This window comes from Rhinoraja longicauda, chromosome 8 (assembly GCF_053455715.1).
Source record: "Rhinoraja longicauda isolate Sanriku21f chromosome 8, sRhiLon1.1, whole genome shotgun sequence".
NCBI classification, from domain to species: Eukaryota; Metazoa; Chordata; class Chondrichthyes; order Rajiformes; family Arhynchobatidae; genus Rhinoraja; species Rhinoraja longicauda.
Window position 1 is genome coordinate 34848000 of NC_135960.1, and position 12912 is coordinate 34860911.

The 12912-nt window shown below is 39.8% G+C and overlaps 1 protein-coding gene across 31 annotated transcripts in view; it reads left to right on the forward strand.

The window, feature by feature from the left end:
- Positions 1–12912, forward strand: part of LOC144595845 (poly(rC)-binding protein 3) — a 139369-nt gene that overhangs the window by 74362 nt on the left and 52095 nt on the right. For all 31 annotated transcript variants that reach the window (XM_078403632.1, XM_078403634.1, XM_078403618.1 and 28 more), the window contains one exon: positions 12739–12866. In XM_078403632.1, the coding sequence (XP_078259758.1) occupies positions 12798–12866 (69 nt within the window). In that variant the 5' untranslated portion in view covers positions 12739–12797. The remainder of the gene's footprint in view (positions 1–12738; positions 12867–12912) is intronic.

Genomic DNA, 12912 nt, shown 5'->3' on the forward strand with positions numbered 1-12912 from the left:
TCCAGGCATACACTGGCCCTATCCCCGAACTCGACCTCCGCTACATTGACGACTGCATTGGTGCTACCTCTTGTACCCATGCAGAACTCACTGACTTCATCAATTTCACCACTAATTTACATTCTGCTCTTAAAAATACTTGAACCATCTTCGACATCTCCTTACCATTTCTGTATCTCACCATCTCCATCACAGGAGACAGACTAGTGACGACATCTACTACAAACCCACTGACTCCCATAGCTATGTTGACTACACTTCCTCCCACCCTGTTTTCTGTAAAAACTCTATCCCATACTCCCAATTCCTCCGTCTACGCCACATTTGGCCCAGGATGAGGTGTTCGATACTCGGGCATCGATGTCCTCATTCTTTAGGAAACGGGGGTACCCCTCTTTCATTATGGATGAGGTTCTCACTTGGGTCTCCTCAATATCCCACAGCTCCACTCTTGCTCCCCCTCCTTCCATTCGTAACAAGGATAGAGTCCCTCTTGTCCTCACCTTCTACCCCATCAGCCGTTGCATACAACAAACTATCCTCCAACATTTCCGCAACCTCCAACGGGATCCCACTATTTGCAAAATCTTCCCATCTCCACCCCTTTCTGCTTTCTGCAGAGACCGTTCCCTCCGTAACTCCCTGGTCCATTCGTCCCCACCCAAACCACCCCCTCCCCAGGTACTTTCCCCTGCAACCGCAGGAGATGCAACATCTGTCCCTTTACCTCCCCCCTCGACTCCATCCAAGGACCCAAACAGTCTTTCCAGGTGAGGCAGAGGTTCACTTGCACCTCCTCCAACCTCATCTGTCAACTTCTCTACATCGGCGAGACCAAGCGCAGGCTTGGCAATCGTTTCGCTCAACACCTCCGCTCAGTCGCCTTAACCAACCTGATCTCCCGGTGGCTCAACACTTCAACTCCCCCTCCCATTCTCAATCTGACCTTTCTGCCCTGGGCCTCCTCCATTGTCAGAGTGAGGCCCAGTGCAAATTGGAGGAACAGCTCATATATTGCTTGGTTAGTTTACACCCCAGTGGTATGAACATTGACTTCTCTAACTTTAGGTGGTCCCTGCTTTCCCTCTCTATCCCCTCCCCCTTCCCAGTTCTCCCACTAGTCTTCCTTTCTCCGACTACATCCTATCTTTGACCCACCCCCTCCCCTGACATCAGTCTGAAGAAGGGTCTCGACCCGAAATGTCACCCATTCCTTCTCTCCTGAGATGTTGCTCGACTCGCTGAGTTACTCCAGCATTTTGTATCTACCTTCAAATTTACTAATGTTCATTGAACATTTGCTCTTTTATATGCCCTGCCAAAATGTGAAAATTAATCAGGTGTAACTAAGGTTTTGGAAAAGTTCCATTATGGCTCCCAAGCTATTTGGCATGCTTTAGATCTCTTAGTTCAACTTTTGCAATGCAGGCAACTTAGTTACATTGCCACTGTTTGATGCAAGATTTTAAGTTTGTATTGCTACTATATTTGTAGATATAGGTGCTCCCCAGGTTACAGATGTTCTTGAATTTGAAATGCAGTTACGAAGAGTTCCCAGGTGTCCTGCAGATGCCTGCGGAGATTGGTTGTCACATGGCAATACATAATCTGGAGCAGTATGTTAAATTTTGTTTGCCCTTAATGCTAGGACTGATATTAGCAAATTTAGCCCGAGCTGATCTCAAGCTAAAAATATTCCTTTAAAAGATTTTACGGCAGCCAACATTTTAAAAGCTATTGGTGTTTATAAATGTTCCGATGTGGCAGAATTCAAGCTAATCTCAGTCATCTGCCGATGACTCAAATGCCTGCTTGTCACGCCGATGTCTCAAATGCCTGCTTGTATGTATGGTCTGCAGATAAGTCAGGCATTCACAAATTGCAGATGACCTGTAAATTTTAAATTCATCCATCAAGGTCTATTTGTATTAATAAATTAACATGGTTGTTTGTTAATGAGTGCATGGATCTAGGATTTAAATTTGCCTTGCCCTCTTGTCTTTTACTGATCCTTGCATGCATCTATAAAATCTTTAGAATAAAGATTGTATGTTTCTGACCTACAGTTTAGTAAACAATTATTATTTTGCTTCTGAATTTTCAAATAATTTAAAAGCAATTATGTATCAAAACCCATGGAAAATTCATTCCCATTATGCCAATATAATGTGCAACTACCATGTAGAGTTTTTTATACAAAGTATTAATGAGGTTTATCACTTTCAAATTCATTTTGAGAACTTTCAAAAAAAATTATGTTGACATATAGCTCCCTTTCGCAGAAAAATTCCCATTTAACAATCATGAACGTGTGGTTTTCTAAATATTTCTGTCGGAATCCAGAGTTTTGTGGAGACTCATTTGTAGGGCTCATATGGTCCTTGCAATTTCTGGAATTTGAAACTGTTTTTCAAGGATTTAAGTCCTTGGATTTATCATAGGTCCTTAAGACCTTGAAAATTCACTTTTTATGATAAAAGTATTAATTCATGCAGAGTAATGTGGCATTTTTTCAGTGTTTATAATGCGTATTTTTAATTAAAAGTCGGGAAATATTGTTTGACATGTTTGTCTTTGTCGCCATTTTACATATTCTCTTACCTATGTCGCTGAGAATAAAGACGTTGAAGAAGCAGGAATGTGTGTCTTGTCTGGTATTCATTTATGAACATAATGAGCTTGCATTACGGGGGTCCGGGCGCTGCCTAATGGAGGTTACGTAGCAACCCGCATCCCAGCCCGGGCGGCCGCCATTGCTGGAGCAGGAGCACATGGCCGCTGGCTGTGTGAGGTCACATGAGGCGTGGAGCGGTGACGTCACCTTGTCCCATCAATGTTTGCTGGATTTTTGTCCTTGAAAATGGGTTTTTGGACCCTGAAAGTCCTTGAAAAGTCCTTGAATTTACAGTTCCAAGTGTAAGAACCCTGCATTTGAATTATCTTTTATATTAAAAAAGACAAAGTGCTGGAGTAACTCAGCGGGTCAGGCAGCATCTCTGGAGGACATGGATAGATGATGTTTCTGGTCGGGAGCTTTCTTCAGACTAAATGTGAGGGGGGGATAGGACACAAAATGTGATGAAACATCACCCATCCATGTTCTCTAGAGATGCTGTCTGACGTGTAGGAAGGAACTGCAGATGCTGGATTACACTGAAGATAGACACAAAATGCTGGAGTAACTCAGAGGGACAGGCAGCATCTCTGCATAGAAGGAATGGGTGACATTTCCCATTTGTCACCCATTCCTTCTATCCAGAGATGCTGCCTGTCTCGATGCTGTCTGACTTTGAATTGCTCCAGCACTTTGTCTTTTTTTGTAAACTAGCATCTGTAGTTCCTTGTTTCTATCTTTGAATATTTCATCTGCCCTTTCATTAGTGTTGCCATTATTGAGCATACAGCATTCATATATCATTGCTGCAATACCCAAGATATTCTGCTCTCAAATATTGCTAACTATAGATATTATCTAGATAGTTACTTTACAACAGTACAGATGCTATATGCTTCAGAAATTATATTACAATGAACTTAACAACCGAAAGCTTGCTTTTAAAAATATTATTTTACTTGTTTTTGGAGGGATTAAGTTTCGTAGAGCATTGTTAAGTGACGTATAACTGGCTAGCATTCAATATTAATCATGATTTTTTGTTAAAATTGGCAGCTTCAGGAAATGTTGCACCTTCGCTAGGATTTTGTCATTGAGTTTTCACTTTCATTAAATGGTTGTGTCAGATTGGTAAAGTCCGAGAGATTCAAGAATGGTGAGGTATATAGTTAAAATGAGAGGATTTGAGAAAGGCAGTAGATTCCATCAGATTAAAGAGTTTTAACCAGGATTATACCCAGCTCTTGCACAAACCTGATACTCTAATGCTGTGGCTGTAAATAATTTGATGTGTTTTGCTGACCTGCTGCAAGCTGTTGGCCACAATAATAAAGGGTATTGAATCTATTAAAAAATGAAATTAATCCATGATAAGGCAAGTGAAATATTGCGCAATAGGATGGTGAGAAGCCAGATTACTGTAATGCAACACCTAAACAAAAAATATTTAATTTGCTGCGCACATTCAAATTACTGCAGTATCTGATGATTATATATTTTTTCTTGGCTATACTGATCATACTTTCAGCCTGAAATGTACTGGTCACGTGATTATTCTGAGCCGATCCTCCTTGTTGACCCCCTTGTTTTGCTGATTTAATGTACGAATGAATACCAACTATTGTTTCTGGATGGATTTGTTTGTTCTTTATTAAAGTGTTGTGGCAGTTAATTAAGTTGTAGAGAAATACGGAATGGAAACAGGTTGAATCTGATAAAAAATCTTTAAAATTGAGAGAGTACAGAAGAGAAAACCCATACGGACTTGGAATTAAAAGCAAGATCCATCAAATGTAAATCAGGAAAATAAAGAAAACTAGAGCTGGGGATTTGAATCAAAAGCAGAAATGCTTGGAAAAACAGCGATTCTAGCAGCATCTGTGGAAAGAGAAATGATCATGTTTTGGGTCTCCAGTCCTTCTATTGAATGTAAATCACCTTAAACACCACAGGAGAGTATCAGAAATATTGGTCATGATAATTGCAATTCCACAATGATGCATAGATGAGCATGAATTCAGAATGTTTTAAGTTATCAAACGTATCGCAGGAATGTACAAGCCCTAAATTTCATTTGGTTTGATTAATGGTAACAACAAAACTGCACAGGAATGTGTGTATCTGTTTTAATATAGTTTATTCGTTCTCTTAGAGTTTTAGTTACAACAATGAATAAACCCAGTAATGTTGTCTTTAACTCGGTGCATTGGGACAATCTGTTAACTAAGCTGCTGTGTGTGTTAGTATAAAATGTAAGCTTTTGAGTGACTGGCCATAAATGCATCATGAAAATGTTACTGCTTTACATATCAATTGATGTGAAGCAATATCGGTTTTTAACAAAATGACCTCTTCTAAAATTAAAAAATCCTGGGAATTCTTAGCAGGTGAAGGGAGTAGCTGCTGTGGATAGAGATGCAATGATAGAGTGAATGTTTCAGGAAGTGAATTTTTCCTGAAATGTTAATTATTTGTTTCTCTTGTACTGCTTCACCTATTGTGCACGTCTGGCAATTTAAAAATTATTATTTTGTATTTCCACCATCTGCAGCATCTGTATTGGTATGACAATTTGCCTTTGGTCTTATTTCTGCATGGAACTAACTCTTAAATCACTGGAGTCATGTCAAATGTCACATAGCTACATAATTGGAGTTGGAAGTTTGAACATTTGGTATCCTTTTTGGCCCTGAAATACAAGGAGTTATATTTTATTTCAAATGATTTGGATATCAGTGATCAAATTGTTGGTTTATTGTTATGGACCTCTAAAATGCAATATGACATGGTTTTTTATTTTATTAAAGTCTCTGTCTAAATGAATTCTGTTGTGTAATTTGTGCTGTACCTTCATGCCAGTTGAAGATGCTCATGTTGATTCTTGTCTTGTGGTATTAATAAAAATGATCCAAAATAATTCTGTGTGCAAAAACGATTTTGATAGCAATGAGGATCAACAGAGCATGAAGCGTATTTAATCCAATACTATAACTCATGGAACCGTGAAGATTTGCCTTAACAAAGAACGCTGTTTGCTTTGTTCATATCAGAAGTGGTCTATTAAAGCTATATTCATAATTTTGCATTTCATTTCAGGAAGCCTCGTCCCTGAAAATAAACACTACATGATGATCATTATAATTTCTTCTATACCCCTTACTCTTCCCTTTGTCCTCCTATTTATGTTTTCCTCCTTTCCTCCCTATCTACTTGGTCTTCCCTGCCTCAGTAATGTACTTGGTTTACAGTTAAGAGAACTGCAGATCCCAGAGCATAAAGACTAAACCATGCCAATGATGTAGAGGGTGAATATGTTTAGTTTAAATGTGGTTTGAGTTGCTTGGCAAAAAATTAAGTTGAATATGGGTGTATTTTTAAAATCTCATTCACAATTTATGATGGGTTACTACAATATCCCTTCTGCAGTCATTAATACTTTACCCTACATTCGTCTTACTGATTTATGTGATTGGTGCCCTATCCATAATTACTTTCTGCTGCAATTAAAATTATCCAGCTAAAGCACCTTTACTGTACAAAGTGTAACACTGCATTCTCAGCATTAAAGCTCACCATCATCTATTCCACCACCTGTTTATATCTCTTAGAAGTCAACTACTGTACTCAGAATTAATCCCTCCAGGTTTTTTGTTTCTTTGCAAATATCAAAATTGTGCTCTGTCCAAGCCAATAATATGTTAAGAAAAACAGTGGTCCTATTATTAAAACCTGGTCAAGTTCATTGTGCACTGCCCTTCAATCTGGAACGCGAAAACGTCACCACCATGCTGTTTCCTCCTCTTCGGCCAATGCTCTAACCATGCTGCTGCCACTCTTGCTGTTTTATGTGACAATTTTGCGACACTTTACCAAATCTTTTGTTGGAAGCTCACGTGCACTATATCAATTATTGCAGTCCTTTCAGGTTAGGCAGAGGTTCACTCGCACCTCCTCCAACCTCATCTACTGTATCTGTTGTTCAAGATGTGGACTCTTATACATCGGCGAGACCAAACGCAGACTGGGTGATCGTTTCGCAGAACACCTTCGCTCAGCCCGCATGAACCAACCTGATCTCCTGGTTGCTGGACACTTTAATCCTCCTTCCCATTCTTACAAAGACCATGCTGTCCTCGGTCTCCTCCATTGTCAGAGTGAGGCTAAACGCAAATTGGAGGAACAGCATCTCATATTTCGCTTGGGCAGCTTAGAGCCCAGTATATGAATATTGATTTCTCTCACTTTAGGTAGCCCCAACATTTCCTCTCTCTCTATCCCTCCTCCACCCGTCGCACTAGCTTCTCATTTTCACCCTACAAACAACTTACAATGGCCTGTTTCCTTTATCATTGTTACTTTTTTGCATATCTTTCATTCATTGTTCTTTATCTCTCCACATCACCATCTATATCTCTCGTTTCCCTTTTCCCTAATCAGTCCGAAGAAGGGTCTCGACCCGAAACGTCACCCATTGTTTTATTCCAGAGATGCTGCCTGTCCCGCTGAGTTACTCCAGCTTTTTGTGTCTATTTACACTATATCAATTATTTCCCTCGTCGATCCTTTTTGTTAATTCATTAAAATCACCTAAGTAGCTAGATGTGATTTTTGTCTTTAAAAAATCAATGCTGACTTTCTGTGTTCAATCCATGCTTGTCCAAGTAACTGTCAGTTGTGTCCCATTCGATTATTTCTAGAATGTTCACTGAGATTAAGTTGAATGTCTGGGGTTGTATGGCTTATTCCTACACTACCCAGTTTTGGGTACCATCACTGGATCAGTGGTTGTGTGGAATATAATTGCCAGGGCCCCAACAATTTTCTCGTATGCATTCCTCAACTTTGTATGTATCCTATCCAGGTAATTTATTCGTTTTCAGCCAACTTTTCAAATGCTGCCCTTTATCAACCATCCAAAATCTCAGCGGCATCTTCCTTTACTGGGACTCCAGGAGTATCATCATTCTTGGTGACAATTGATATAAAGCTCTCATTTCATATTCTACCTTGTACTCTGTCTTCATGTGATTATTTCCTAATTGATCTTCCATTTGTCCACCTCCTCTTGATAAGTTTCTATGTTTTACTTACCTGTCCCATAATTTTGGGTTTACTTTTCAATAGGTGCCAGTTTTTCTCATTCTTTTGCTTATCATTTTTTTGCTTTGAGCTTTCTGTCATCAGCCCGATTCTCCCATCTATCAACAACATGGTGTCTGGCTGGTGTGTTTGTTTTTTCTACCCTGTTTTTCACTCTCTTTGGACATCAAGAAAGCTGTGGCTTTAATTTCCCAGTCTATCACTTTCATGGGAATTTACCTATATTAACTGAAGTAACTATCTTAAAGGGCTCCCTCAGACTGTTTAATCGCTGTTTTGCTTCAATTCAAGTTTACACAAGTCTGTGCATTAGTTTATAGATACAGTAGAAACAGGCCCTTTGGCGCACCGTCCACACTGACCATCGATCACCCATTCACACTAGTTCCACGTTATCTCACTTTCTCATCCACTCACTACACCATTGTTTTTTTAATTGAAAGATACAGCAGGGAATTTGGGCCTTTAGGGAGACAGCATGAAACGAACCAAGTTCACGCTGACCGTCGATCACCCATTCACACTAGTTCTGTGTTGTCCCTCTTTAACATCCATTCCCTACACACTGGGGACAATTTACAGAGGCCAATTAACCTATAAATGTGCATGTCTTTGTAATGTGGAAGGAAACCAGAGCATCCAGGGGAAACCCAACCCTGTCATGGAGAACATGCGAACTCCACACAAATAGCACCCGATATCTGAATAGAATCCCGGTCGACGGTGCTCTGAGGCAGTGGCTGCGACACTGTGCTCCTTATTCATACCCACTACATTCTAACTTTCAACGAGCTCCACATGTTCGTTATAATAGTGAACTGTATTGAAAGCCTTTTGGATCTAAATATTTGCGTGTACTCTTTTACTGCTACAAGGGCGGTATGGTGGCGCAGCAGTAGAGTCGCTGCCTTGCGGCGCCGGAGACTCGGGTTTGATCCCGACTACGGATGCTGTCCGTATGGAGTTTGTACATTCTCCCTGGGATCTGCGTGGGTTTTCTCCGAGATCTTTGGTTTCCTCCCATAATCTAAAGATGTACAGGTTTGTAAGTTAATTGGCTTGGTATAAATGTAAATTGTCCCTCGTGTGTGTAGGATAGCGTTAATGTGCGGGGATTGCTGGTCGGCAACCAGTTAGTCTGACATCAGTGGTGGGGAAGATGCTGGAGTCGATTATAAAAGACGAAATTGCTGAGCATTTGGATAGCAGTAACAGGATCATTCCGAGTCATCATGGATTTACGAAGGGGAAATCATGCTTGACAAATCTACTGGAATTTTTTGAGGATGTAACTAGGAAAATTGACAGGGGAGAGTCAGTGGATGTGGTGTACCTCGACTTTCAGAAAGCCTTTGACAAGGTCCAACATAGGAGATTAGTGGGCAAAATTAGGGCACATGGTATTGGGGGTAGGGTACTGACATGGATAGAAAATTGGTTGACAGACAGAAAGCAAAGAGTGGGGATAAATGGGTCCCTTTCGGAATGGGAGGCAGTGACCAGTGGGGTACCGCAAGGTTCGGTGCTGGGACCCCAGCTATTTACGATATACATTAATGACTTAGACGAAGGGATTAAAAGTACCATTAGCAAATTTGCAGATGATACTAAGCTGGGGGGTAGTGTGAATTGTGAGGAAGATGCAATAAGGCTGCAGGGTGACTTGGACAGGTTGTGTGAGTGGGCGGATACATGGCAGATGCAGTTTAATGTAGATAAGTGTGAGGTTATTCACTTTGGAAGTAAGAATAGAAAGGCAGATTATTATCTGAATGGTGTCAAGTTAGGAGGAGGGGGAGTTCAACGAGATCTGGGTGTCCTAGTGCATCAGTCAATGAAGGGGAGCATGCAGGTACAGCAGGCAGTGAAGAAAGCCAATGGAATGTTGGCCTTCATAACAAGAGGAGTTGAGTATAGGAGCAAAGAGGTCCTTCTACAGTTGTACATGGAATTCTCTGCCTCAGAAGGCAGTGGAGGCCAGTTCGTTGGATGCTTTCAAGAGAGAGCTGGATAGAGCTCTTAAGGATAGCGGAGTGAGGGGGTGTGGGGAGAAGGCAGGAACGGGGTACTGATTGAGAGTGATCAGCCATGATCGCATTGAATGGCGGTGCTGGCTCGAAGGGCTGAATGGCCTACTCCTGCACCTATTGTCTATTGTCGGTGCAGACTCAGTGGGCCGAAGGGCCTGTTTCTGCACTGTATCTCTAAACTAAACTTCAAGATGTTCGGTAAAGTTGGTCAAGCATAGCTCATATAATGGATAACCCATTTTAAAAATCTAAATGTTTTTCTGATTTTCTCCATTCTATTAGTGATCTGAAAAGTATAAATGAATGATCTATGCTCTGGCTATATTCCATTCCCTTCCTTCCCTTCCTTGGGTAGGCAAGAACATACATTTTTAATGAATTATTATAAAGCTGTAATAATACTCTGCAGTCTTTATACCAGAATAGACTAAAATATGGATGTTATGAGTTCAGAGTAGAGTGAAATATATATTTTTCTGATTGATTTACTTAATCACTCTTAAAGCTGAATCATAGAATTTCTAATCACTTTTTACATTGTAATGTCCACGTGATTTGATTTTTGGTAAATACTGAAACTAAATAACGTATTCTTGTCACATCATTTATTGCTCATGTTGTATCCATCAAATTACCATTTAATGGTCTTATGTTGACATTTTTACATACAGTTTTAGACTACTTTACACTTTGGTTTATGTACTTTGATAAATTAATTTTTTTGCTTCTTTCCTTGTATCTGGTCATGTACTTTGTCTATTTGCTGCCCTTTTCCTTAAATTCTCCCTGACTTCATTTAGCTATGGTCAATTACGCATATGTTCCCCAGATTTGTTTCCTTAGACATTTGTGCGTGGCTCTTTTTGTTATGACATGGAAGGAAGCCATTCAGCCTATCGTGTCGTTGTCTGCTCTCAGAGCAATTCCGTCAGTCTCGTTTCCCCCATATCTCCCTAGAAGCCCCACTCCATAGTGCTTGTCAATACCCCTCTCGTTCTCTAGCCAACAAACCTACTGGATGTCTTTAGGACCTGGAAGTAGACCAGAGTACCCAGGGGAAACTTGAGTGTGTGCAAAACTCTATGCAGCCAGCATGTGAGTTCAGGATCAAACCAGGGTGGCCAAAGCTGTGAGGCAGCCGTTGTGCAACTGCTGTGCATAGGAGTGTATACATTAAGGGCTCCTGTAGCTGCTTTCTTATCTGAAAACTAATATCAGATGTTGGAAATCAGAAATATTCTGTTTTTATCCCTTTCTCTAACTGGCATATTTCTTCCTATATCAAGAGATGTGTTCCTTTTTATCTCATGACAATAGGTCAGCTATCTGAAATATTATTTCTCTCATCATTGATTCTTCCTTTATCTGCTGAATATGTTCAGCATTTTCAGTTATTACATTTAGAAATAATACGGTAAAAATAGAATTAATTACTTTTTACCGTCGATCTACTTTTATTTTTCAGCAGTTAAGGATTGTTTGAAGAAACAGTTTAAAGAAAAATATATATTTACTTAGGTTTGTGTGCGCTGCATGTTGTCACCTTGGATTTATAAAGGGCAGAAAGTGCTTACTAATTCAACATCAGTCTAGCAATTTGCCTGGCCTATAATGTCTAGTACATCTGGAATTTTAAACCTTCCTAGTTTTTCATAGAGGTGAAAATCACATGGTGGATCATGGATAGAAAGCACAGTTTAGGAGTAAATGGATGTTTCTTGGCCTGGCAAGCTACAGGTGGTACTGTATCCTTGTGAATTGAGTTGGACAACTCTGGATTTGTATAAATGATTTGGATATCCACCAACAGAGAATATTTGCAAAGAAAACTTGAGGGACGTGCAAACTTAAGAATAATGAGCAGATATTTAATGAATGCAAAAGCGATGTACAATCAGAGACAAATAGATTATATTAAATCTATATCCTGATTATTGTGTCTTTAAAAAGAACAGGTTTGGGTGGTGGGGGTTGGTACTGATGCATCTTTAAAAATGGGGCTGCCTTTTGAGCAGGACTGTGGTGGGGCAGTAGAGTTGCTGCCTTACAGCAGCGGAGACCAGGGTTCAATCTTGACTACGGGTGATGTCTGTATGTATTTTGTACATTCTCCCCATGACCCTGTGGGTTTTCTCCGGTTTCCCCCCACACTCATACATACAGATTTGTGGGTTAATTGGCGTCGGTAAAATTACAAATTGTCCTTAATGTGTTAGTGATTGTGCTAGTGTGCGGAATCGCTGGTCGGCGCAGACTCAGTGGGCTGAATGGCCTGTTTCCGACCTGTATATCTCTAAACTAAACTAAATTGTGAAAAATGAAAGAACTGAATCCTAACTTATTTATTTACAGCTGTAAACTGAAAGCAAAAGTAAAATTGGAGTTTGGTTTTTAGTAGTTTATAATAAGAGAAAATTCTCCTAAATTGTTTGAATGTCAGGCATTGATTGTGTCTCACATGGCCATAATTTGTCAAAAAGATTCATCTTAGTCAGAATAGCATACCTCTAAACTGTTTTGCACTGCCCTGGTGCAGAAATGATTACTAAAATGATTTCTGAATTTCCCCCAAGAAAATCCATTGGAGCACTCTTTTTGAATACTTCACCCAATGTCTGAATTTGTTCCACAGAGTGCATTTTGATACTTAAGCCAAACCTCTGATTATCCATGTATAACGACAAGGAAATTTAGTTTTAAAAGACTACATGAATCGTTGGAATTGTTCGACAAACACCAGAAATCACCGGCATTAAAATAAATTGTTTCAAGTCCTTTTAATAGTGAACTTTATGTTCGGGCTACATTTGTTCCATTCTGGTGTTTTATATTTTGGAATGTGGATCAGAATTTTTGGTTACCATGATTTAAAAAATAATAATTTAAGCTTCATTGATATTTAAGTTGAAACCAGCTATCTTTTACTTGAGAACATTAATTAATGGAAAGCGTTTTATCTTTAAATGTATGCAACACTTCTTTGTTGTCATGCAGGTGCATCACGTGTTTACACCTTTCCCAAGAAATCCCAAAACTGTAATACTGCCATCACAATGGAGCCAAAGGTCAACGAGGGCGGTCTGAATGTTACTCTTACCATCCGACTGCTCATGCATGGAAAGGTAATTGTTTTGAGTACAATTGAAAATGGTTGATGTGTCTTGTGAC